Source organism: Bison bison, unplaced genomic scaffold (assembly GCF_000754665.1).
Source record: "Bison bison bison isolate TAMUID 2011002044 unplaced genomic scaffold, Bison_UMD1.0 scf7180017864508, whole genome shotgun sequence".
In the NCBI taxonomy this organism is placed as follows: domain Eukaryota; kingdom Metazoa; phylum Chordata; class Mammalia; order Artiodactyla; family Bovidae; genus Bison; species Bison bison.
The window spans coordinates 10,485,673-10,513,181 of record NW_011495064.1 but is presented as its reverse complement, the minus strand read 5'-3'; the positions used below and the strand labels follow the sequence as shown (position 1 = coordinate 10,513,181).

The 27,509-nt window shown below is 45.2% G+C and overlaps 1 protein-coding gene across 2 annotated transcripts in view; it reads left to right on the top strand.

Moving 5' to 3' along the window:
* The window catches only part of HK2 (hexokinase 2), a 69,815-nt gene that overhangs the window by 13,036 nt on the left and 29,270 nt on the right, over window positions 1-27,509 (top strand). Inside the window, exon 2 of one of the 2 annotated variants that reach the window (XM_010829694.1) lies at window positions 11,783-11,945. In XM_010829694.1, the coding sequence (XP_010827996.1) occupies window positions 11,783-11,945 (163 nt within the window). Of the gene's footprint in view, window positions 1-11,782; window positions 11,946-21,198; window positions 21,522-27,509 lie in introns of those variants that run through there. The other variant, XM_010829695.1, reaches the window with a different exon arrangement.

The following is a 27,509-nucleotide window of genomic DNA, read 5'->3' as shown; positions in this document are numbered from 1 at the left end:
GGCTCTGAGCACCTGGGCAGTCTGCGGTGGCCAGCGCTTGTTACTCTCTCACTCTTTCCTCGGTGTTCCCTTTGCCCCTTTATGTCCCCATAACAGATGTGTCTGGAGTGCCTGCTGTATCTCAATACTGCAATAACGCCGGTATCACAGACACAAATTTGGGAACAGTGCCTTCAGTCCTCTGGGACCAGTAAGAGCAAGAGACGCTTTTTAGTCAAAAGTGTGTTAATGTAACCAGCTGGGAACTTGGGGAAGATATTTGTGGAGAGGCTATTTGTATTGGGCCCCTGAAGAACAACTGGGAATTTGGTAGGCCAGAGTAGGAGAACATTCCAGGTATGGGTTCAACACACATCTCTAACCTTTTCAAGAAAAAAAAACAAAAAACAAAACTCAGAATTGTATTGATGTGTGCGATTTAAGTGATTGTGAATCTATATCTTATTGTAGTGAAAGAAACTGCTTACTATCTGTCCTTACTGCTTCAGTTGGTAATTAGTAATATATTTGCCTCCTACTGATAGTCTGAGCATTTGCAGACAGAAGGGTCCCCTTTATCCCAGTATTCTAAGTGCCTGGCACACTCAATGTAGCAGCCAGTATGTGTGGGAAAAAGAACTGTCACAGGGTCATGCACACCTGGGACATATTATTCCTTTGAACTGATGTCCTATAGTCTGCGGATAGGAGGGTCCCAGGACAGGGGTCCCAAAGCCCTGTCTCCTGACCCCCTGACAGGTGCTGTTGCCTGCGGTCTGTCTGGCTGTAACTTGATGCAGCTGAGAGCAAGAACTGGAAGAACAGGAAACCCTGTGGCTCACGTGCAGCAAGATCCTGGAGGAGTGGCCTGTGAGCCTGGCTCCACACTCACCCTGCCCTCCAGGCTGTGAGTGTGTCAGCTGCCATCTCCCTGAGGTGGCATGATGACCCTAGTGGGGGTCTGCTTTGTCCCATCTGAAAAAAATGTCAAGGTAGATCTGTAGCTTTTGGTTAACTGCATTTCAGAGGACAGGAGCCTTAAAGAATCCAAAATCTACTGTGTCTTTCCTCCCTAACTCATCCTCTTTTTTTTTTTTTTGTTATCTTATCGGGAATATCTGGCTTTGGCTTGGCAACTTTACAGGATAAATCTGCTGCTGTTTGTACAAACTTGGTCTTCCCAGGAGGAGTCTGTGAAGACATTAGTATTAATGAGGTCACAGATAGCAGTTACCTAGCTTTCCCTGGATGAGCGCACACCTGTGCCCCGGTTCAGGGCATTCATCTGGCCTGGATGTTACGGGACCTGTTAGGAACTTGGCCTATGGTTTGCGGAAGCTTTTTCAGACTTTGGTTTCCTTGTCAAAGATTTGCAGTAAAACACTGGCAAAGGAATAATGTGAAAACATGAAATTCTTTCAAAACTAAGTTGCAGGCATATATTAGCAGATAGAGTCACCAGAAGGCTTTGTGTGGCTGCATTTAGGTTATGGCTTTCCCTTCCGATTTGACCTCTTTGGCCCTACCATGTGCCAAAGACTAGGACCTAGTCAGTACCTTGTCATTTTTCCTTCCTTTATTTTTAAAGTGAAGTATAATTTGCATAGAGAACTGAGAACACTAAGTAACTACCACCTAGATCCAGTAACAAATTATTACCAGCAATAGCAAGCATATGTGTGTGTGTGCGCGCTAAGTCACTTCAGTCATGTTGGGCTCTTTGCGACCCTATGGACTGTACCAGGCTCCTCTGTCCATGGGATTCTCCAGGCAAGAATACTGGAGTGGGTGGCCATTTCCTTCTCCAGGGATATTCCTGACCCAGGGATTGAACCCGCATCTTGTGCGTCTCCTGCATTGGCAGGCAGGTTCTTTACCACTAGCACCACCTGCTGCTGCTGCTGCTAAGTCGCTTCAGTCATGTCCGACTCTGTGCGACCCTATAGACGGCAGCCCACCAGGCTCCCCCGTCCCTGGGATTCTCCAGGCAAGAACACTGGAGTGGGTTGCCATTTCCTTCTCCAATGCATGAAAGTGAAAAGTGAAAGTGAAGTTGCTCAGTCGTGTCCGACTCTTCGGGACCCCATGGACTCCAGCCTATGAGGCTCCTCAGTCCAAGAGATTTTCCAGGCAAGAGTACTGGAGTGGCACCACCTAGGAATCCCTAATAGCAGCTATGTGTACTCCATGCTAAGTTGCTTTAGCTGTGTCTGACTCTGCAGTGGTATGGACTGTAGCCCGCCAGGCTCCTCTGTCCATGGGATTCTCCAGGCAAGAATACTGGAGTGGGTTGCCATGCCCTCCTCCAGGGGATCTTCCCAACCTAGGGATTGGACCCAGGGTTTGAACCGGAGTTTCTTACGTCTCCTGCATTGGCAGACAGGCTCTTTACCACTAGCGGCAGCTGGGAGGTCCCAACAGCAAGTATATCCCCCATTAAATGTAATTACTATCCTGACTTCTACTGGCGTAGATCTGTCTCTGTACTTATTATAAGTGGACTCATACGATCCGTTCCGTGCTGTATCTGGCTTCTTTTACTCAACTTTATGTTGTGAGATTCATCTACACAGGCGTGTAGTGACAGGTGGGGCATTCTCATTGCTGTAGTGTACCCTGCCCCTGCCCCTCCAACCCTGTTTTAACTGTAGTTGAGTTAAAGCGGATGAAACTAGCCAAAGTCCTTCACTTCAAGGGGGTGTGGTCCTTCCTAACTTTCTTCCTAGGAGACTAGGTTATAGAGCCTTGGAGTCTGCCCTAACACATTATTTAATATATATACACCTGATTGTATCTTTGGGACAAATACAAAAGTGCCAGGAAAGTTGAAATTCAGTCAGTTGGTTTGCTTGGGGGCTAGAAAAATCTAAAACATAGGAATTAGCTAGTGTTCATTCAGCAGCTCTTGGAGAGAAGGTTCTAGGTACTAAATCAGAAATACCCAAAGACTGGAGAAAGCAGTTTGGCATTACAGCAGTACCTCAGGGTGCCCCTGTGTCCTCAGGCCAACTATGCTTATGGAGTTCCTTTCTTATCCAATTTGGTCACTTGAATTTGCCCTTCTACCAGGAGGGTGTATCCTGTAGGAATGACTGATGAGCATTTGCTTGTTCTTGTATTATTTATTTTCTGCCTGCTTACTAAAAGGATTAGATGATATGGTTTAACTTTCATTGAAAGGACTTCTAGAATAAGAGTCATGGAACAGGCAGGAATGATTAAAACTTAGTTCATTAAAGTTGAGTACAGAGCCCTGAGCTTCCTAATAGCCAAAGCAAAAACAAAAAAAAAACAAAAACAAAACAAAACAAAAAAACCCCACAACAACAACAACCAAAACTGACTCTTCTTGAGTCATTGTTTTAATTTCATTGGCCTGTATCAGGAAGTACAGTGACTCTGGGCAGCAAGACTTTCCCCTGGCACTAAATTCCCTGTAAATTCCCTGTAGGGAATTGACTGGCCAGTGAACAACACAGCAGTTTCATGCAATGGGGTGATTTTTATGATTCTCCCTTCCTGTTACTCCTTGATTAAAGGTAACTAGGATTAAGTCATACTGATATGGAGGCATTGCAGTAGGCAGCCTATGCAGGGTAGTGAGGTAGTGAGCTAAGGCAGGGTAGAGAATGGCTTTCTGCTCCTAGAGTTCATAACCTCCTTCCAGTATCCTGGGCTTGCCCACACCTTCTGAACCTTTTCACATGATCTCTCTACTGTCTCCATGTCAACACACATCCATTGACATGTATGTTGGATATGTATGTTCTTAGCCCAGAAGCAATCTCCTCTGAATGCTAGTCTTACAGGCCACTCACTCATACCTGTGACAGTTCCCATGGGCCATTTTACATTAACACCATCTTCCATTCATTTCAGAAACACCGGGTCTACAATGAGTTGAGTTCTGTGCTATATCTTATAAAGTCCTAGAGAACAGGAATCTTGATTTCTTAAAAAAAATTTTAAAAACATTTGTGTGTGTGCGTGCGTCAGTTGACCCTTGAACAATATGGGTTTGAACTGTACGGGTCCACTTATTGTGGATTTTTTCAATAATAATGTGCTACAGTACTATATCACTGCATTATTCACAGTTGGTTGAATCTGTGGATGAGAACTATATATAAGGAGTGCCAACTATGGAGGATCAGCACCCCAGCCTGCGTGTAGTTCAAAGACTCAGTGGATATATATTTAGAGTGTACAATTCAGCGGCATTAAGTACATCACATTGTTGTACAAGTATCACCACTGTCTCTGCAATTGATTTCTTTTAAAATTATATTCTTGTATGCTATCGTGCTTTGCATGTAATTGATTTTCAACAAAGGCTTAAAATGGGAGAAGCTTGGGTCAGGGATTCAGCAATTGAATGATAGAAAAGAATCTTACAGATTTAGATGTTGAAATTTAAGGTTTCTTCTATACTTTCTTTTGAGACCTCTTAAGGTATTCAAGGTAGGGTTTATGGCACTTTATGGAACAAACTGTCAAAGTTGGAATATTGTTCTTTTCTGGATGTAAGTAGTTTGATGAGGACCATTTCTTCCCTGGGACCTGTTAGGTTGGCCTCGGGGAAGGTCACTAGTCATTCAGTTGAAATTGGCCTGCAAGATGACAGTGAGTTCCTGAGGATGCTTGGGGGTAGGATTGTCATTTACCATTTTTGACACTGTAGTAAGGGATCTGGGTGATCCAGGTTCTAGTTTCAACTCTGTGACCTTGGTCAAGGCTGTTCCCCTGACCTCAGTTTCTGTGAGTTTCCTTTCTGGCTCTCACCTCCAGGCCTTTCCTCTCTGGGCTTCCTCATACCTAACTGGGGCTGTGTCTGCCACACCTGAGCCACTTCACACTTTGAAGTGGAGCCTCTGCAACAGTGATCTTCTGCTCCCTCCATTCCTTGCATTGTTGCTATGGCGCAGTTTCTCCTTTTAGTGCTAGTCTAGAGGAAACTGTGGGCACTTAAGGAGATGAGCTTTCCATTTGGCTGTGTTGTTCAGTTGCTCAGTCATCTCCGGCTCTTTGTGACCCCATGGACTGCAGCATACCAGGTTTCCCTGTCCTTCACCATCTCCTGGAACTTACTCAGACTCATGTCCATTGAGTCGGTGATGCCATCCAACCATCTCATCCTCTGTGGTCCCCTTCTCCTCCCGCCTTCATTCTTTCTCAGCATCAGGGTCTTTTCTAATGAGTCAGTCCTTTGCATCAGGTGGCCAAAGTATTGGAGTTTCAGCTTCAGCATCAGTCCTTCCAGTGAATATTCAGGACTCATTTCCTTTAGGATTGCCTGGTTTGATCTCCTTTCAGTCCAAGAGACTCTCAAGAGTCTTCTCCAACACCACAGTTCAAAAGCATCAGTTCTTTGGCATTCAGCCTTCCTTATGGTCCAACTCTCACATCCATACATGACCACTGGAAAAACCATAGCTTTGACTAGATGGACCTTTGTTGGCAAAGTAATTTCTCTGCTTTTTAATATGCTGTCTAGGTTTGTCATAGCTTTTCTTCCAAGGAGCAAGCGTCTTTTAATTTCATGGCTGTGGTCACCATCTGCAGTGATTTTGGAGCCCGAGAAAATAGTCTGTCACAGTTTCCACTGTTTCCCCATCTATTTGCCATGAAGTGATGGGACCAGATGCCATTATTTTAGTTTTTTGAATGTTGAGTTTTAAGCCAACTTTTTCACTCTCTCTTTTACTTATCTTTAGCTAAGCCTGAAGTTACTATTCTCCACCTAGATGGGGGCCTTAGTTCTTGCAGAAAAACTCAGGAGAACTCCAGAGATAATTGTTATGTGTATCCCTTGAGGAGGAACCAGGACCCTGCTTTATTGCTGCACTGTTATTTCTTGGCTGCTCCTCCTTCGTTTCCAAATTCCCTCCCTTCCCTAGTTAGTAACTGTTCGAATCTGTTCTTTAGAACTCTGGGGAAGTCTAGGAGGTCGATGCCTTTTTTTCTGCAAACATGAACAGGGGACTTGGAAAGGCTTTTGCACCCGGGAAGGCCCCAAAGGGTCCTGCTTGTTTTCAGCTTCTCTTTAGAACTTCTCTTGCCTGAACCCACAGTTCTAGAGAGGAGGCAGGCATAGACTAGTGTGTTATGCGAAGAAAGAAACTGACCAAAACTGCCCAGTGAGGAATTTCTAATCTTGAGATTGCTAAACAGATGTGTCTAAAACTACTATCTCTCTTTAATACACACCCTTGCCTCTGGTTAGGCAAGTGACCTTCTCATACTGCAACCAAGCTTTGCTCTGGCCTGCCTCTTTATCCCCAGCCTGGAATTCCCCTCCTTTCCATCTTTTTTCCTAATAGAGATTTAAAGAGAAGTAATCCAGGGTGTCAGGCCACACACACTCCAAAGAAAAAGAAGGAAGAATTTGGGGAAACAGCTCCTGTTTTGCTAACCCCCATGTGACTAAGTAGGGTTAAGAAATGTCTTTGATCCTCTGAAGGTGCCACTTGGCACAGGGGAGTCTGGGAGAAAAAGAGGAAAGGGGATAGACAAAAAGGTTAGATATTAATAGATAGCTTTACATTTGCCACCTCATTTATGCTAGTGACTCTGTTTGAGTGTTAGTCCTCCCATTTTATAAGGAGGAAACTCGGACTCAGATGCCTGTTTTGAACACTGATTTTTCTGATGCCACAGCCTACAGTTCCCCACCACCAGCTACTAAATAAGGGATAACCTGAATGATTCTACTTTGATAGCTTCCAATAACTGGAACTTTTCCCCAACAACTTCAAATTTGTCTTTGCAACTCTCAACTTGACCCAGGATTGATGACGAATTGTTTCACAGTTTAGCCTAATGTCTTAAGTACCGACTTTCAAAGATCCCAGGCCGAAAGTGGTAACAAATGACCTTGAGCAGTATTGACTAGAACACTATCCATTATTGTCACATTATTGTTAAGGTAGATACCAGCCCAAGGAGAAGGGAAGATGTTTGAGCACCCAGACAGTAATAAAGATGTCAATTTGATTAGTCTGGAATGGGTCTTTGGGATTCTTAGCCAAGTTCAGAAACTCTTATCCCAAGTGGCAGAACATAGACAGAAGTTATCAGAAAGTAGATTTATCTTAGAGAAAAAACTTTCTAACAACTAGAACTGACCAGCAGTAGAAGCTAACCAATTTTGAGAAGTGAGGAGTCTGTCATGCTTGGAAGCATTCAGATCTAGGCCTGATGCCTATTGGGGTAAGAGGGACAAAGGAGATAAACTCAAATGCTGTCTACTTTCAACGGGATTTGAATTGTCATTACCCCAAGGTTCTTTATAAGAGTTAGTATTTTTTAGCCATAATGTTACTGTGCTGTGTACATTTGGTAACTCCTAAATGACATTCTCCTATGACTTTGGGCCTGCTTGTGTTCCCTCCTTCTGGTTGCACTGTGAGAGAAAGTTGGCAGGATTCTGCATTTACTTCCTTCCCGATCCAGGAGAAAGGTCTTTGTATGGAGGCTGCTTCTTGCTTCCGACTCCTGCTTCCCTTGGCTACCCTCCACTCAACACAGCAGTGCTGGCCAAGGCTGGGTGGGCCTCAGTGGTGTGTTTAGGAAGTGATAACATCAGGTGATTAATCATTCCTTCCTGAGTGGCCCTGAGAAACTCAGGGTGGATACATCATCATGTCCATCATTGTGGCCCAAAGAGAGGAGGTTTGGGCCAAGGTGCTGTAGCTGTATTTTTCATAGCTGTCCCGTATCCTTTTTCTTGGTCTCATCTGATGGAGATGTAAATCGAAGTACTTTGATGATAAAACAAAGTACTGAGGTCATCCAAGAAGCTGCAGAGCAGAGAGTCCCACCCAGATGAGGAGGGTCCACAGGAAAAGTGAGGGTGATGGGCCTAAGGGCCTAGCTTTAGAGCCAGACGCCTGTGCTCCTCACCGAGTGAGCTATAAAACAGGGATATAGAAGTTTTACAAAAGAACAATGGACATCATGTCAGTAAACTTGTAGGATGGGTTTTGGGAGGTAAGAAATGCTTGGTAAATGTTTAGCTACTATAATGGTGATCATCATGACCATTTTCATCTGTTACTAAACGCTGAAGAATGGTTATAATCTCCTGGGTAAAGGGCAACATGATTTGAGTAAAGGCTGACCCTTTAACTTGTTAGGTCCTTTTGAGAGTTAAGGATGAGGAGTGTTGACTAGATTTCCAACAAGCCTTGTAGCAGCTTAAACATCAAAGTTAAGTTAAGCATGACCACAGTAGAATTACGGCCATCCTAACTTGGTCTTTTGTGTACATGACCTCACACTCCAAGAAGTGATAGGGCAGCTCTTTAACAGGGCAGCACCACAGGCTCAGCTTGTCCCACAAAGGAACATCTGGAGCCTTTGCAACATCTGGAGCCATCTATGGAGGCAGGAGTGGGTGGCAGTGAGGCTTCTGGGCCTGTCTTCTTTTTGGGAAAGTAGTAATGCAGGAGCTCCAACTTAGTCACATGTCAAACTCATGATAATGTCCAGAGATATGTCTGCTGCCCTCTGACCTGACAGGGCAGCCCTGTGCGTGTCTGTGTGGTGGGATGACTGGTTCAGAAGATGGCCTTTTAGTGGATGTGGCCAGCCTGCATGCACTGTAGTGCCATTTGAGCTGTACAGACTTTGCTGTTCAGCAGAGAGGGGCATCCATCTAGTAGAGTGGACAAAAGCATAGTGGGCTGCCCCGTCCAGTCCTGGCTTAATCTTTTGCATCTGTGTGATTTGGGACATGTTGCCTTCCCCTTTCAGTTGAATGGAGAAAATAACACCTCAAAGGGTTGTTATGAGGATTCAATGAGTTAATGGGTATAAGACCTTGAGAACAGGTTTTGCCGAAGGGTTTGCTGTTATTACTATTGCCTATGAGGCTGTACTTGGATGTGGCTTGGCTTTAGCCTTTGTTTGGTCTGGTGGCTAGGACTTGTACGTTAGCACTGAGATGCATTAAGCCCTAATTTGTTCCTCGGCCAAGCCAGGCATCACTGACTCTGAAGCAGGAGGCCTCTATGGTGATTATAGTTGCTCTGGGCCCAGAGTCTCCTGCGTTTTGTCTCCCGCGGAGCCAATAGGGAGAGAGAGGACTTGTCTGAGACCAAACACTTTTTCCTCCTGGGAGCCTCATGTGTTGTAGGGGAGGCCAACCTCCTCAGGAACACCCTGGCTCCCCAGTATTGTAGGAAGCCCAGATCAGTGACCCTGCTCAGGGAAGGGAGCTAGTGCCCCACAGACCTGGGAGGCTAAGGCAAACAGGGGGTTTGCCATGAACCTGAGGTGCCATGAACCTGAAATTAGGAAATAGAGTGGATGATTGAAGTCTTTCTGATTTCGACCAAAGGAGTTAGATGTCTACGGTAGCTCTCTAATAAATGCTGGCAGCAAGGGAACTTGGGGATATCCTCATTTCTGCAAATTTCAAACTATGACAAGCCTAGTCCCTCTGCTGGCTGGGGAGGGAGTGGAAAAGTGGCTGAGGGGCTTTCACCACTCTAGCCCTGCTTTGTCCTTTTCCATCCCACGTGAGGATTGTGTCTGTCAATTTTGTTCTATTTTAACCACATGCAGTTACGAAGACGGGTGGGCTGATTAACCACAGTCTCTTCTTTGTCTTGCTTACAGCTTCTTTCAGCATTTTATCCAGTCTCTGATCTTTCAACTTGTGGTATTTTAGAAGAATGATGAAAGATGAGTAGTGATCAGGATGCTTGAAATGATCTGAGAAGGGCCAATCTCATAATTCCTCAGGAGAGAGGGATGGACCCCAAACCCCACAGGGAGTTAGGATGTGGCTGCAAGAGAGAACCTGTGAGTAAGAGGACTGTCTCTCTCGCTCTCTAATTCTCCCCACCCCCCAGCCCAAAAGAGGGCAATGGGTCTGTTCTTTCCTTAAAGTATTAAACAACTTTTGCTGTTCCTCTGGGAATCTCAAGCTTCAAAATTTGTTTAAAACCTTTGGTTTTAACTTAGAACCAAAAAAGTTTGGTTCTAAGAAGATCTGACAAAAAAAGTGCTGGAAAATAGAACAGTCTGTTAATACTAATGAGCACATTTGTCAGGGAAAGCTCATTATAAATGTTTATGCTTCTTGGTCAGAGTTGGGCAGAGGACTGCTGCTGCTACTGCTGCTAAGTCGCTTCAGTCGTGTCCGACTCTGTGCGACCCCATAGACAGCAGCCCACCAGGCTCCCCCGTCCCTGGGATTCTCCAGGCAAGAACACTGGAGTGGGTTGCCATTTCCTTTTCCAGTGCATGAAAGTGAAAAGTGAAAGTGAAGTCACTCAGTTGTGTTCGACCCTCAGCAACCCCATGGACTGCAGCCTTCCAGTCTCCTCCGTCCATGGGCTTTTCCAGGCAAGAGTACTGGAGTGGGGTGCCCAAACGATAGGTGGGCGTTTACTTGTGATTCCCACAGGAGTAACAGTGATGGTGGTCATCAGCCCAACCAAGCCAGTCAGGATTCCTTTGGGAATCCTGAAGTTTGGGAGCTGGAAAGAACAGGGTCTCTTCACCCCCCAGTTTGCTGATGAGGCTAGGAGGACCAGGCCCACCGCCCTCATACCTTGAGGGCACAGCTGTAGCCTGGCCCAAGGGTCCTGATTCTACCCCCATCTCCATGGCCAGCAACCCCACCTGGCCTGGACGTTGCTGCTGCGAACAGGGATATTGTGGAAACTTGAGTGCCTCCTTGGATGGATTTCTATCAGATCTTTTTCTGAGAAGAAAACTGGGAATATCCACAGCCAGAGCAGATGAGAACCTTCAAGAAGCAGGCTGTCTGAAGGGGACTCCTGTTGTTTCTCCTTCTCTCAGTGTTAAATCTGGGAAAAGTTCACAGAAATTTATGTTGAAAACAAGATAAATGAAATGACTAGGGAGAGCCGCCTCTGCCTCTGTGGATGGGGGAGGACTTTGGCTTTACCATGTGTATCAAGCCTCTGTCAATATGTCACATGCTATGCTGGGCTTCAGGGATGCAAGCGTGAACAAATAGTCATGGTTCTTGCCCTTGGTGCTTATGATTTGGGCACTAATATATGTTTCCAAATTGAGGTTGGTGATGTGAAGGGAAAAGTCTGAGTTCACAGGAAAAACAGGGAGGCCTGATTGTTTTATTAGGAAGGTCAGAGAAGGCCTCTGTGCAGAGAGACCTGAAGGATTGGTAAGGGATCCGTAGATGAAGAGCAGAGTGAGGTGCTGTGTGGCCCATATGAACAGTCTTGCAGGCAGGGAAGGGCACGGTTGGTGTGTTGGGGGGCTGAGCCAAGGCTGGTCTGCACAAGGAGTGCAGAGGCACCTGGTAAGATGAGCAGTGGGCGAGGCCAGGCTGTATGGTAGGGCCTTGGAAGGGTTTCAGATTTGGTGCCAATGGGAGACCACAGAAAGGTTTTAAGCATGGGAATAGTATAGACTCTGTCTGGGGATGGAAAATGGACGGCAGAAGTAAAAGTAGAATCAGAGACTCTTATTAGTCTAGGAAGGAGGCAATGGTTGAGGGGCAATAGGGTTGGCGCAACTGGCCTTGAGTGCAGAGGAAAAGAGATGAGCCTCTCCCCTAGCTGGCCTTTCCCCTGGTCTTCATCATTCTCCAGAAATAAAATTAGACCATTTTTCTAATTTGAATTTTTAGTTAATTTTTTTTTTAAAGACAAAGTCCTGTCACAGATTCTGGTTCAATGGTCTTAATAACCTTCTGTACCTAATAGATTTTACCCTTTTGAGAAGCTGAATGATGTTCCATGACATAAATGAATACCATAATTCATTTAGTATATATGTCACTATGCACTTTCCCCTCTTTCAGGTTGACCAGTATCTCTACCACATGCGTCTTTCTGATGAAACTCTTCTGGAGATTGCTAAGCGTTTTCGCAAGGAGATGGAGAAAGGGCTTGGAGCCACCACTCACCCTACGGCTTCAGTAAAAATGCTGCCTACTTTTGTGAGGTCTACTCCAGACGGAACAGGTACTGTACCCACCGGGAGGGGTCTGGAAGCTCCTTTGCCTGGGGGAGATTTGGATGACTTTGCTCAGGGACCCAAAGAACTATGTACACCAGGGATGGTACTTTGGTTTTAAGCCTCAGAAGCCAACGCTGGCTAATTTAAGCATGTAGGGATTTGAATGGAAGTTTGTGGCATGGGATAGAGGGGAAGACTGGGAAAGGAGGTAGCCCTGGCAGTCAAGGGAGAAGTAAATCTTTGTCATTCCTGCTGGGGTAACTGCTATCGGCCATTTGATTCCATCCATGGCTCAGTAATGGCAACCCACGCCAGTACTCTTGCCTGGAAAATCCCATGGACAGAAGAGCCCTGGTAGGTTATGGTCCATGGGATTGCAAAGATTCGGATGCGACTGAGTGACTTCACTTTCACTTTATACCTTCACAGAGACTGCATACAGTGAGGATCATAAACAGCAAATATGCCTAAGATGCTTACGGCCATACACCATGGCAGTCACTCTTGAGCCCACCTAACTGGTACATTCCACAGGCATGCTGGAGAATCACTGTGGTACAGATTGTTCTAGATTGTTTCTTGAACTCCATGAATAAAGACTACTAGAAATCCAAATAAACTTGGGATAATGTAAAAGAGACATGGTACATATTAAGGTATGAAAGTCTCTAAAATTGTGCAATTAGAACTTGTCGAGCTTTGTTTTATCCCCTTGTTTGGATACAGTCTGTATTTCACGATGCACCTCCCCAAAAGTGATTTAACTAAACTGGAGAAAAGCGTCATGGGGAGACTGAAGTTGGAAGGTGGATTCGGGCTAGATTCAGAAATCTTGTATGCATACCTGAAACACTGAGTCTTTCTTCAGTAATACGCACTGGGGAGTAGCTGAAAGTTTTTGAGAGGTGTGAGCAGAGCTGTCTTGGTAACACACATTGTCAGCAGTTTATGTAGAGTGTGTGTGCGTGTGGGGTGATGGATGGTTAGTAGAGCACGGGGCATGGCCCTGGTGGAATGTAGTGGGCAGAGACCAGAGAGAATTCAAAGATCATACCAGGGTGTGGAGCACAGCTGTCCCAGGGTGGCAGCATCCTCAGAGAAGGGAATGGAGCTAAGTTGTGCCAGTGCTTTCTGCAGACAAACTTGCCACACAGTTTGTTTCATTTAATCTTCATGACAACCCTCCATTTTAGAGATAAAGTATCTCTGGGGCCATGAGGAGTGAAGGATGTGTGATGGCTACCTGCATGTAGAGGGTGAGAGAAAGAGCCTGGAGGCAGCTGCCAGGGTAGTGGAGGAACTAGGAAGTACAGAGGCTGAGCCACCCGAGAGGAGACGAGGCCAGGAAGGCAATGGCTGGTGAAGACCCGTACTTGCGGAGAAGCTCCGGGGGTGGGGAAAGGCACAGGATAGGGCTTGTCCATGCACCACGTGTTTTCAGTGTTTGCATCATGTCTGGGTCCCTGAGGCTTACCTTTCTACAGTCCCTAAAAGAAGTACATGTCTGCTAAAGCCTTGGGTCCCGGCGCTGAGAGTGTGGCCCTGTTCAGGAGTGTTCTGAGCAAGCGTGTCTCAGCCTTTCAGAGAGCTCCTTGAGTTGAGGAGCCTCCTCCAGTTCTCGTGTGTCTCTTGTGTGCCCTCTGGAATGGCACGTTTACTCCATCTGCCACTTACTCTGACTGGCAGCCACACCCGCTTTTATTGTTTTTATTGGACATTCTGATAAATTTACTAGCTCTTTTAGTCCAGGGACCTTGTCTTTGTTTCAGGCACTAGCACTAAGCAAGTATCTTAAATATTTTCTAAATATATATTATGGGCTAAAGGATTTTTTCTGAGCACTTAATGTAGTAATTTATTTACTTTTCACAAAACCTTATAAGATATGTACAAATTTTACCTACTTTTTTTTTTTTTTTAAGATGAGGAGTTGGGAGCCTGAATGGTCAGATAATTTGTCTACGGTCACACAGCTAAGTCAGGATTCAAACTCGTAAATGCCAAAGGCTAGGCATCAAGGCTGCTGCACTTGATCCATTATGTGCGTACGTGCACATGTGAGCCTGTCCACTCAGCAACAGAGCACACCGCACGTGCTCAGTTAAAGTTTTTTGAAATGGAGTTGGGGGTGGATGTCTGGCCTGGATTATAGGCAGGTGAATAAGCTTATTGGGGAGAACTAGGTATGCGGCCAGCTTTTTCTGTTCTTGTTGCTTTCCTGAGATTGGAGCATGGAGATCTCCCCTTGCCTCTTAGAGTTTGAACCCATCGCCATATTGTGTGGTTACAGATTCTACCGTGCTAATGGAGACAGCACCTAACATGCAAAAGGAACACTGTGTATTATGTTAGTCGCTCAGTCATGTCCAGCTCTTTGTGACCCAGTGGACTGTAACTTGGCAGGCTCCTCTGTCCATGGAATTCTCCAGGCAAGAATACTGGAGTGGGTTGCCATTCCCTACTCCAGGGAATCTTCCCAACCCAGGGTTTGAACCTGCATCTCCTACATTATAGGCAGATTCTTTACACTCTGAGCCACAAGGGAAGCCCCAACTGTGTATTGGAATGGTTTATTCACTTGAGCAGAGCAGGTGACCCCTAGAGTACTGGAGACCAGACTGTAGGAGATGGGGTCCCCAGCCCCATGGTTTCTCATTTCCTGAGGTGTCCGTGGGTCAGCTCCTCACCCCAGCTGTCTGAGACTCAGCCTTTTTTCCTTCGTAAAAATAAGAGGTAGATCCAACAGTTCCAGTCTCTTCTATATGTCCTGGAACTAGTGTGTCACTGTGCAAAGTTCCTTGAATTACTGTAATGAAGGAAAGACCCATAATGTCCATCAGTTGGCCACTGGTCAATTAATGCAGAAAACAGTCCTCTGTAACCCAGCATAAACCATGAGACAGTTTTATCTAAATTCATGTTAAGATCATATATATATATATATATATATACACACACACACACACAGGTGTGTAAAGTCTCAAGGACATGTATTAAGTTATTGGTAGGGTTTGCCTGGACTGTGAGGTTGGCAGTGACTACATATACGTGTATATGACAACTCAGCAATTCTACTTCCAGCTATACCTTAAACAAATTTCCATATGAACTCAAGGAGACATGTCTAAGAATGCTCAGGGCAGTGCTGCTTATAATAACAGTGTATTGGGAACCATTTATAGACTGTGTGTGATGGGATGCTATGCAGCATATTACCAGAAAAAAAGTGTATAAATATGGATACATCTGAAAAAAAAAATGAATGAAAAAAGCAGGACATGTACCTCATAGTAGTTGAATGTAATTAAAAAAAAAAATCCCTCCAAGCAATGCTATATGTTGCTCATGCACACATCCTAAAATTGTTAGGGTATAAACTGGAAAATGTGCACCAGATAAATGTTAGGGTTGCTTCTGGAGGGAAAGAAAATTGAACTGGGGAGGGGAGCATGAGGGAATATAACTGAACGTGGTCAACATCAAGGCTTTGAGTTTTATGTTTTGTTAATTGGGGGCTGTGAGTTCTGGAAGGTGGCAGAGAGGACCGCTAACTCTTCAGTCAATAAAACTTGCCACAATGAAGATTCTTCTTTGTAAAGTGCTGAGAGAAGAAATGAGGGAGAGCTGTGTGCAGGGCTGCTGCCTTTCTCCAAACGTGTCACGCAGCTGGTGAGGCTTGGCTGGAGCACCTGCTTGCTGGTCAAGGCTGCGATCCAGACACTGTAACTGCTGGTGGTGACTGCGCTTCTCTGCTGCAGAGGGCTAGAGGCCTTGCACAAGTGGTGCCTGATCCAGGCTAGCCTTCTTCAGCACCCTGATCAGCCCTTTCCAGTGTTACTTTTCTAATCTGGGAAATTAAACCTCAGATCTAAAGCTGTGATCTAGAGGGACATAGTCAGTGGCTGTCTAACTCTTCTGGACTACATACTCACAGCAAGAAACTCATGCATAGGAATGTGATAGACAACTGAAACGAGTTTCAGGAATTAATGTGTATTCTTAAATGTGACACAGATCTATTATCTTCTCTACTTTAGAACTGTCTGTAGTCAGGACTTAAATAATTTTTCTTCAGCTTGCAGTGTGAAAGCCACCATCTTAAATGCTCCTCACCCAGTTTTGCCCTGGTCAGGCCTTTGTAAAATTGGCTATTTCTTGCCAGGGGTGAGAGGTGGTTTCAGCGCAGTGTGTGGTAAGGGGCAAAGATTAGAATTCTAGGTTTAAAAGACTGTGAAAGTTGTATGCTTTCGAGTAGTTCATTTATGCCCCAATCCTCCATTTTCTCATTTGTAAAAAGAAGAAGCATCGGAGGGTTGGCTCTCAAAATGAAAGGGGAGTCAGTCACGTAACTTTCTCAGTGTGTTGTAAGCCCAGTCATATGTAGCCACGACAGCAAGGTGCACATCCGGCACTGATTTTTGTTGCTCAGGGAGCAGGTGTGAGGGTTCATCCCCATCAAATGGTCCTGCATTTTGGAGCATGGACTGAGTTCCAGCTTTCTTAAGTCAGGTCTCAGCTATCTAATGGTAATCAGAGACCTGGTAAGAGAATGTGGGAGAGACTTCAGGAAGTTTCAGGCCATTCATTTATGATGGAGGCCTCCATTACACACAAGAAAAAAGAACCTCTAAATTATGGTTTGAGTTCTCTGTGAGAAGGAAGGGAATGTCAACAGCCAGAGCCCCATGGTGGCTGACTCAAAAATATCTGTGCTTCATAGGTTGTGTAGACCATGCAGTACAAAGAAACATAGTTGGGACAGATAAAAATGAAATATTTATAAATGATCCAAGGATTTCTTTGTTGTTGTTTTAATTGCTAAGCTGTGTCTGACTCTTTTGGAACCCTGTGGATTGTAGTCTGCCCCTGGTGACTCAGTAGTAAAGCATCTGTCTGCCAATGCAGGAGATGAGGGTTTGATTCCTGGGTTGGGAAGATCTCCTGATGGAAGAAATGGCAACACAGTCCAGTATTCTTGCCTGGGAAATCCCATGGACAGAGAAGCCTGTCGCGCTGCACTCCATGAGGTCACAAAAGAGTCGGACACAACTTCAAATAAACAATAACAAAAATATCTTGCTTGGTGACTGATTTTGGTGTCAGCACGGTATGTATATGAAAAATGCTCGTGATTTGTTTTTTTTTCCTCTAAGACAGTTTTCGGAGAGGGCAGTGGCACCCCACTCCAGTACTCTTGCCTGGCAAATCCCATGGACGGAGGAGCCTGGTAGGCTGCAGTCCATGGGGTCGTGAAGAGTTGGACACGACTGAGTGACTTCACTTTCACTTTTCACTTTCATGCATTGGAGAAGGAAATGGCAACCCACTCCAGTGTTCTTACCTGGAGAATCCCAGGGACGGGGGGAGCCTGGTGGGCTGCCGTCTATGAGGTCGCACAGAGTCGGACACGACTGAAGCGACTTAGCAGCAGCAGTAGCAGCAGCAAGACAGTTTTAGGAAGTTGAAAGAACAATATAATGAACACCCATATACAGACTACCTAGAGTCTACATTTATATTTTAACCAAATCTGTTTTATCACATTCCTCTATCCTTTTGTCTCTCAGTCTAGCTTGTTTTTCTTGAGGCATTGCAAAGTACATTGTAGCAATCAGTTCATTTCAACCCTAAAACTTCAGCGTGCTCATTATTAACTAGAGGTCAATGCTACTCTTTTATCTTTTGATGTAAAATTTCGTACCAGATGCAAACCTTAAATATCATATGATGAACTGACAAATACATACACCTATTTAATACAACATCTATCAGGATAGAAAACATTACCATCAGTCCAGAACTTCCCTGGTGCACTTTCCCAGGCAGCTCCTGTCCCCAACCCCCAGAAGCAGTCCCTGTTTTAAATCCACATGTATTACTAGTTTTTCTTGTTTTAGAACTTCCGTTATATACAATCATACACAAGGCTTCATTTACCCATCATAATGCAGGCTTTATCCATGTTGTGAATATCAGTAGTTCCTTTTTGCTTGCTGATTCTCTAGTGTGATTGGGATCCTATATGACATCAATTCTATGGACACCTGGGCTGTTTCCAGTTTTCCCCTAAGGCGATGAAAGCTACTATAAACATTGTTGCACAAGCCTCTATGTGGAAATGTTTCCATTTTCTTCCTTTTCTGGAGTAAACAATTAAGAGTGGAATTTCTGGGTCATAGGGTTTGGGATGTGTTTAATTCATAAGAAACTCCTGGACCAAAATGGTTTGAATTTTGGTTTCCAAAGTGGTTAAGCTATTTTATACTCCCACCAATGCTGTATGAGAGTTCCACTTGCCCCAATAATTACTGTCTGTAACTACCACTACCTGTTTTGCTTTTGGCAGTGCAGAGTTGAATAGAGAAAGTGTTTATTTGTATCTGCCAGGAATCTCACCATCTTGAGCTCGCAGTAGGCAGCCCTAACGTAAGCTTGGCTATGCATGTGATTGAGGTAATAGCCCCAAATACAGCCCGATTGGGACCTACTACATGCCTTTCAGGAGCAGTTTCATCTTGAGAGGAAATGCAAGAATAATTGATATCATTTAATGATCACCCATGATGTCTATTTATGTAAACAATCTATTTTATGCTCCATGCAAAGTCTACAAGAGAGATATTCCCAATTTAAAAATAAGACAGCTAAGGCTAAAAGAGATTGCCAAAGTCACTTGAGTCCAGTTAGTGACAGAATTGGACTTTAAGCATAGGTAGTCTTGACTCCAAGGCTGTAAGATTCATGTGTACATTGGCTCATGTTGCTGAAGAGAAGTTTCTAAAGCAAATCGAATTATTAGCTTTTAAAATTGACCATAAACATGGATTTGCTTTGTACCATTATAATCAGAAGCTCAAGTAGAACCCAACTAAAAATCTACAAATATTCCAGCATTCCAATTAATTATTTGTTAAATAATTTACATTTTTAGCAAGTTCTTTTTACCCTAGCATTCCAACTTAGAAACAAGCAATCTTTATAGTGTGTCTTTATTGCCCTCGTCGTCTTGGCAAGTTTGTTTAGATACAAGCATGTCTTAAGGCAGAGTAGATGAGATGGTTGGATAGCATCACTGACTCAATGGACATGAACTTGGGCAAACTCTGGGAGATAGAGGGGGCAGGGAGGCCTAGGGTGCTGCCATCCATGGAGTTGCAGAGTCAAACATGACTTAGCAACTGAACAACAGCAAGGCGGAGTAAGATGAAGGTTTTGCTGTTTTGATCGTTTGATACTTCCCCACTTACCTGAATTGTGAATTGTTTATTTGAGTATATCTCAGTGGCAACCCACTCCAGTGCTCTTGCTTGGAAAACCCCATGGACGGAGGGGCCTGGTGGGCTTCTGTCTATGAGGTCGCAGAGTCGGACACGACGGAGGTGACTTAGCAGCAGCTTAGCAGCTACCCTCTGAAAAAGTGAAAGTGTTAGTCGCTCAGTTGTATATGAATCTTTGCAAACCCACAGATTGCAACCTGCCAGATTCCTCTGTCCATACAGTCCTTCTCTAGGGGATCTTCCCAACCCAGGGATCAAACCTGGGTCTCCCGCATTGCAGGCAGATTCTTTACCATCTGAGCCACCAGGGAAGCTTCAAGAATACTGGAGTGCGTAGCCATTCCCTTTTCCACGGGGTCTTCCTGACCCAGGGATCGAACTCATGGCAGGCCAATTCTTTACTGTCTAAGCCATCCTCTAGCTAGATTTAATTCCCTCCAGAGCAGGGAGTGATGATGATGATGAAGAAACTAGACTTAACTAATCTAAGTTGCATAGTGAGCAGATTGAAGCATTGGGATTTGAACCCAGCCAGCTGTGTTTCAATGCCTGGGCCATTAGGCATATCGCTAGTGCTGCGTTTGTACTTATCTGCCCCCGACACTGCTAGCACAATGCATTCATTCTTGTGTTAGTAACTTAGGCCTAGCTATTCAGTTCATTTAATAGAGTCCCCACTGAGTCTGGTCCTCTATGGGGCAGCAGTGTGCTGAACTACCTTGTGTCCCATCTTTGAAGAGTGAAAATTATCCTGGGGACATAAGGCTTGAGCAGATGAAATGATTACTCAATGATATGGGGTCACATAATGCAAGCACATGATGTGATAAAGAGAGACTAGCTGTGATAGGGTACATGGAAGCTGGCGTGGAACCCTGTAAGGAGCTCTTATCTTGGTTACTCAGCATTGCAGCAACAGCTGCGTAGTGAAGACATAGATCAATAGCTTTCATACATGCAGCTTAATAAGTGGATTTATATGGTACCTACAATATAAAATGAAGATTGTATTGATTAGCCTCCATATCGTCATATAATCATATAACTGGAGTTTATTAAACATTTACATGTGCCAGGCAATATGCCAAACACCTTTACGCCTTCATTGCATTGATCCTTGACCAAAAACTATATGTGTCTGTGTGTCTTTGTCCCTGTGTCCTAGGGAGAGATGGGGAGGTCCTGGCTAGATAGGATATTATGACTATCCCTTTTTAACAGATGATGAAACCCCAATGTTGGATTTCTAATAATTTGCCCAATTATTTGCTCATATTATGGCTGAATGTTAAAATGGGATTTGAACCCAGGTTGGCCTGCCTGAAAACCTTTACACACTCAATGCCTACACAGTATTGTAGCAATCATATTTTAATTCTTTGAAGAGTGGTTTCATATCTATGGAACTAGTATAACAGCTCTGAGTTCCTTAAGAAACATTTCCTGAGGATAAAAGTACCAGAGTGGTGCTTCCTGATGGTGTTTTGGGAGTTCTGGGGGGCACTTAAAAAGTGTTATGTGCTCCAGGCCCCTTTAATTGGAGCAGGTTTATGTTTCTCTATTTGTACATTTTTGCATTCAGTATCCTGCTGGCGTGCTATAATGGAGTATCTGAAATCTTGGAACTTAAAAAGAGACCGCCAGATGTGGTGATGACTGTGGTGTTTCCAGGTATGTAGGAAATACATATACATGCCTTGAACCGTTTGTCTGGCAAAGTTAGTTTTGCTGGCTTACGTACCCAAGACCTGGAGATTTTTAGTTGTCATCTCAATTGGAGTCCATGCCATATATTCTTAGAGTAGACCGTCACAGCACCATGCCACCTTCCAGGATCCTCAGAGCTCTGGGAGCGCTGCATCGAAGCTACTTATTTAAAGAAGGCTTCTGGAGCTTGTGGTTCTGAAGAAGTCCATTTAGTCATCAGAGGAAGCCCCAGGGTCGGGAGGTGGGCCCAGTTTTCAGCCTTAACAAGGCAGGGCATTGCCACTTTTGAACACAGTTGCCTTTGAGAAAAGGGTATACTGCTAGTTAAAAATTCAGAACAAAACCAGACCTGTTCGATTTGCAAGTCACCCTTTATGCACTGGTTGGCAAACTGCTCTGAGCTCCCTATGGGAGGGGCAGGTGGTGATCTATTTTAGTTAGTGGCAAGTACCTAGTGATTGAAAATAAACTGTTGGGAAATTCAGCTGGCTCTCACCCCTCACAAATTACGTGGACACTGGGAGTGGGTGACTTGAACAGTGCAGGAGATATGGCCTGCTCAAACACATTACTGATGTCCCATCAGCCAAGATGATGGTGAGTATCACATTCGGGCTGTTAGTTACTCAGATGCCGTTTTAGTCCTCTTCAGCCTTTCCCTGGGATGGGTGAGTTCCCAGGAGAAATTGAAATCCCTTTATCTTGCTGACCTTAGGTGTTTGATAAGAACCTCAGTGAAAGTGCGGCTTCCCTGGTGGCTCAGACGGTAAAGAATCCATCTGCAATGCAGGAGACCTGGGTTTGACCCCTGAGTCAGGAAGAGCCCCTCCAGAAGGAAATGGTAACCCAGTCCAGTATTCTTGTCTAGGAAATCCAATGGACAGAAGAGCCTAGTGGGCCACAGTCCGTGGGGTCACGAAGAGTCGGACACAACTGAGTGACCAACCCTCACTGAAAGTGGGCACAGTGGTAGTTCAGGATGGGGACTGAGTCAGCAAACAAACTCTGCCGGAGGGAACACCTTGAATCTTAAACCACTGGGCAGTTTGATGGAGGGTGGCAGGACCTAATACTCTATTGCTAGTTCCTTTTTTTTTTTTAATTTATTGATTTGTCCATATCAGGTCTCAATTACGTCATGCAGGACCTTTCACTGGCGCATGGACTCACTAGTTGTAGCCCTTGGGCTTCAGTAATTGTGGCATGCAGGCTCCCCAGCTGCGGTGCTCGGGCTCTGGAGTGCTCGGGCTTAGTTGCGTCATGGCATGTGGGATCTTAGTTCCCTAACTAGGGATTGAACCTGCATTCCCTGTGTTGCAGGACAGACTCTTAACCACTGGACCAGGGCTCAGGAGCAGGGAAGCCTGGCCTGTTCCTCTTCACTGTGAGTTATTTGCTTCTGATAGAGGGTTGTTACCCCTTCTTTTGTCTGTTTTTGGAGGGGCATGTTCTTAATTAGGAGGTCCTTCATCGAAGAGGGCTTGGGGAGTGTCCATTAAGTTGGGAACAGGCGTTTGGTGTAATGGTATGAGACAGCACCGATTTGCGGCTAGCGGAAATACCTGCCTCAGAAAGCTTTAGTAGGTCCTGGGTTCCTGTGAGGACAGGGGTGTGTCACCTCTCCAGTGGATGTCTGTCTGCCACCTCCCACTCAGTTTTGAAATCATTAGGCCCAGAGGGGTGGGGCAAGTTACTGATAGAGATAAGGGTGTTTTTGCTTTCTTTTTCAACACTTTATGGCTTATTGCTTCCATCCTAGACTCTGTGTCAGGTAATCCTCAGCTTCAAGGAAGCAATGCCATGAGAAATATGGGTGAGGTGCGTAGGGACCGTAGGTGTTGGGGTCAGATGAACTTGGGGTCAAATCCAGCATGCCTTTACCCCTGAACGATCTTAACCAAGTGACTCAACTTCTGAGCCACACTCTCACTTCCTTTGCCACCCAGGCCAGCTTAGAGCATGTGGCAACCTCTGGGTTTTATGCTTTTGGCATTGATAATGAAGAATCCCACCCTCCCACACCTTCCCACCCCCTGCTTTTTTGGCCGTGCCACAAAGCTGGTGGGATCTTAGTTCTCCAACCAGGGACTGAACCCAGGCCCTCAGCAGCAAAAACTCAGAGCCCTAACTACTGGACCGCCAGGGGAGCCCCAGTAATGAATAATTCCTTATTTGAGAATTTATAATTTTCTCATGAGCAGCCTCCTTGCTCACTACAATAGAAAACTTTGCTGGAAAACTAGACCTGAATTTAAATTTTGGTTTTAGTTTTTCTTGACTTGAGCCTTGGCTTTCTTATCTGGAAATGGGGATCCTTGATGATTAATGCAGAGAAGGCAATGGCACCCCACTCCAGTACTCTTGCCTGGAAAATCCCATAGACCGAGGAACCTGATGGGCTGCAGTCCATGGGGTCGCTAAGAGTTGGACACGACTGAGCGAGTTCACTTTCACTTTTCTTTCATGCATTGGAGAAGGAAATGGCAACCCACTCCGGTGTTCTTGCCTAGAGAATCCCAGGGCCGGGGAAGCCTGGTGGGCTGCCGTCCATGGGGTCACACAGAGTCGAACATGACTGAAGCGACTTAGCAGCAGCAGCAGATGATTAATGAGATTATGTTTGTAAACATCATTTAACAAATTTCTCTTCTATTAAAAATATCTACATATTGGGCCTTAAATTAACTGAATCTCCTCCACACCTGCCTCTGTCTTTTCATTGTTTTATTACCACAATAATTCAGATGCAAGTAGGGAAGTCTGAGCTGTGTCCTGGAGACCAGAGGTGAAGGCAAGGTTCTGGGCTTCAGTTTTTCAAAAAAGTCACATAAGAAAGTATAAGATGAATTTGATCTTTCAAATAAACCTATAGTAAAACCTTGCTTCTTTGATTTTTTGTAGTGGTGGTGACACCATTTAGAAGTAACTGGAGAGAGAGATTTATAAAGGAGAGTGAATGCAAATATCCAACTGGAAAAAAAATTGCAGATATACAACCAATGAAACTATCCTTTTTAATATACAAAGAGCTCTTTTAAGTTATTAATAAAATAAAGGATGTATGTTTAAAAGGCAAGACATGTGAGTAGAAAATTCATAGAAAAAAGAATTTACACTGCCAGTTGGTAATTCAAAATGTCTAACCTACACAAAGGAAAGAAGTGATTAATTGTACGTGACATAGACACACTGGTGACAGTGAAACCCATTTGTTGGTTTATCTGGAAAGAATTTTTAGGAAGATAATTCGGTGATATCTTTGGTTTTCCTGGTGGCTCAGATGGTAAAGAATCTGCCTGCAATTCAGGAGACCCAGGTTCGATCCCTGGGTTGGGAAGATCCTCTGGAGAAGGAAATGGCTACCCATGCTATTATTCTTGCCTGGGAAATCCCACGGACAGAAGAGCCTGATGGGCTACTGTCCATGGGGTCACAAAGAGTGGGACACGACTGAGTGACTAACACACTTGGTAGTTAAAGACATAAATCCTTAGAACCAGCAATTCAAATCCTTTTCACAGAATGTGTCAGCTAACAGTCTTCTCTGGTTTTTTTTTTTTTTTTTTAATAATTTTCTTTCTTTCTTTTTGCCTGTGCTGGGTCTTATTGCTGTGAGAGCTTTTCACTCGTTGTGGCGAGCGGGGGCTACTCTCTAGCTGGGGTGTGGGGGCTTCTCTTGTTGCGGAGCCCCGGCTCTAGGGCGCACAGGCTTCAGCGATTGCAACACGTGGGCTCGGTAGTTGTGGCTCCCAGGCTTGAGAGCACAGGCTCCGTGGTTGTGGCGCAGGCCCTTGGTTGCTCCGTGGCATGTGGGATCTTCCCGGACCAGGGATCAAACCTGTGTCTGCTGCATTGGTGGTCAGATTCTTTCCCACTGAGCCATCAGGGAAACCCTGTTTGGTTTTTTGTTGTTGTTGTTATTTTTAGTATTTATTTATTTGGCTGTGCCGATTCTTACCTGTGGCACATGGGATCTTTCAGTTGTGGCCTGTGGGATCTTTAGCTGCAACAAGTGGGATCTAGTTCCCTGACCAAGGATGGACCCTGGGCCCCCTGCCCTGGGAGCATGAAGTCTTAGCTACTGGACCACCAGGGAAGTCCCTGGCCTTAGATAAATATATCTAAGGACACTCAGGGCTTCCCAGGTGACTCAGTGGGTAAAGAATCCACCTGCAATGCAGGAGTCATAAGAGATGCGGGTTCAATCCTTGGGAAGATCCCCTGGAGGAGGGCTTGGCAACCCACTCCAGTGTTCTTGCCTGGAAAATCCCACGGACAGAGGAGCCCGGTGGGCTCCAGTCCATAGAGTCTCAAAGAGTCAGACATGACTGAAATGACTGAGCACACACAAGGACACTCAAGAAACATTAATAATGGTTGCTTTGGGGATGTGGAGAAGAAAAGAGATATCTGCTTTTCATTTTTTCCCACTTTTGTACTGTTTGAACATTTTAAAAAATCAGATGTTAAAATTGTTTTCTAGACATAACAACTTGCTTAACAATAAAATACATCTTACCTCTGATCTTAGGATCTTCTTAAATATTTTGTTTAACAAATGAACCGTCAATGAGCAAATGAAATATGAGATGTTTTCTTAATCCATTGCCTCATACACCAAATATAATCATTCAGCAGAATAATCTTGCTGGGCCTCACTGGGCCCTATGCCCTGTGGCTGTGTACTTAAGAAACCAGCTATAGGTTTCTCCTGTAGATTCTCCTGCCCCAGAGCCTTGCTCCTGCCCAGCCAGTCTGACTGTCCCAGACCCACAGATACCATCCCCTTTCATACCAAATGACATAGCCTCTGCTCTGGACTTCTAGGATGTCCTGGAAGGTAAACAGTGGTGGTAGGACTTGGGCCAGGAATAGGATAGGAGTAGGCAAGAATTAGAGGGGCTGAGAACTAGGAGAGAGGAGCCACGTAATCAAAGAAGCCATGACAGTGACAGCAGTAACTGCCGACTGACGGCTTACCGTGGACCTGTATGCTCAGTTACAATGTGTTCTGTATTTTGTGTAAGCTCATGAGCCCTGGGAAAGTCAGCATTATGAGTCCTGTTCTGCAGGTGAGGTGACACGCTCAGAGCGTCCATACAGGTACTGAAGCAGCTGAGCTGGAATTCAAAACGGAGCCTGCTGCTGCTCTGTGTGAGCAGCTCATGCATGGTGGGGAGGTGGGCACTAGGGAAGGGGTCCATTCAGTGTCTCAAGGGGTCACCTTACAATTTAGCTCCAGGCGTCATGATGCTGGGCCTGTCTCAGAGATATTGGACTCTGGAAGGACTAAAGTCTTTGGCTGTGTTAGTTGTGATTATGAGTGTTTGTGGAGGGGCATCAGGCAGCAGAGATGAAGAGGAATGTCTGAACTGGCGGAGTCTGAAAAGAATGACATTCCTTCTTGGGAATGGATTTATCAGCAGTAATTTATTATTTGTGATTTCCCTACAGTCCATCAGCAAATACTGCAAAACCACCATTCTTGATGGAGCTATCCCCTCCAGTGAATCCAGCTGGGCTAGCCTTGAATCGTGACCAACCAGGGGCAGCCTCGGCTGCCTCAATCCCCTGCGGTCGCCGATTCAGCAGATTCACATATCCTGGGCTGCAGAATGCTGAGGCAGGCGATTCATCTTTGATTTTCCTTTTCATCCCCCGTGAGAGCCTCACATAGTTTTCCCTACAAACTGGCTGATGTCCCACTGCCAGGGGAGGCTCAGAACTGGTATGCCTGGAAAAGTCACCCATGGCCACAAGGGGAGCAGTCTCTCTAGATGGGGTTGAGGTTGCCCTAGCTATCTAGCAATGGTGGCTAAAGGGCTGGGGGACCGCTAGATGCAATGGAAGGGACAGAAAATTAGTACTTCCTGAGGAGGAGTGCTGAAGTCTCTGGCAAAGATCCTGGTGGCTTTTCTTAGACAGATTTCTTCAGTCTTGCCTCAGGATGTTTCTTTTACTTTTTTTCAGTCTGAGAAGCAGCCCTGACGCTGGGCCTGGGGGACTCAAGTGTGAGTGTCAGGCTGTGTTTGCCAAGAGCCTGGATGGAAGGTTTCTAGTCCTTATTGAGTGTGTTCTGAGTTCTTGGTATTGTGCTGGGTACTTGAGGCATCTTACTTGGTTTTCCCCTTACCTTAGCCACATCAGGTAGGAGGCTCCTGCTCTGGAGATGAGGCAGCTGAAGCTCAGAGGCTCAGGAATCTGCCATGTCCCCAGATTGGCTGGAGTTCTGGTGTGGGTAATGTGGGAGCCAGAGCCAGTCTCTCTTATGTATTGTTACCAGCAAACCAGGGTTGTGTGGAGGTAAGGCCCATGTAATCTCGGGGGCATGATGTCCACTTCAGGCTGCCCCTCTGGATGATAGGGACTGTGTTGGTGAGTGCCCTCAAGGACCTGGGCAGAGGTTGGCCTTTCTCAGGACCAAACACTCCTTGCTGCTGAGAGCATGTGGGTCAGAATAACCCCTTGTTTCTCTTAGTCAGAGTGCATCCCAAATCCCTTGATCCATTCTCCCTTACTTCAGTGGCAAGTCTCCCATCAGGAGAAGGGCTGAGTATTGACAAACATGCCAATAAGTGAATCCCA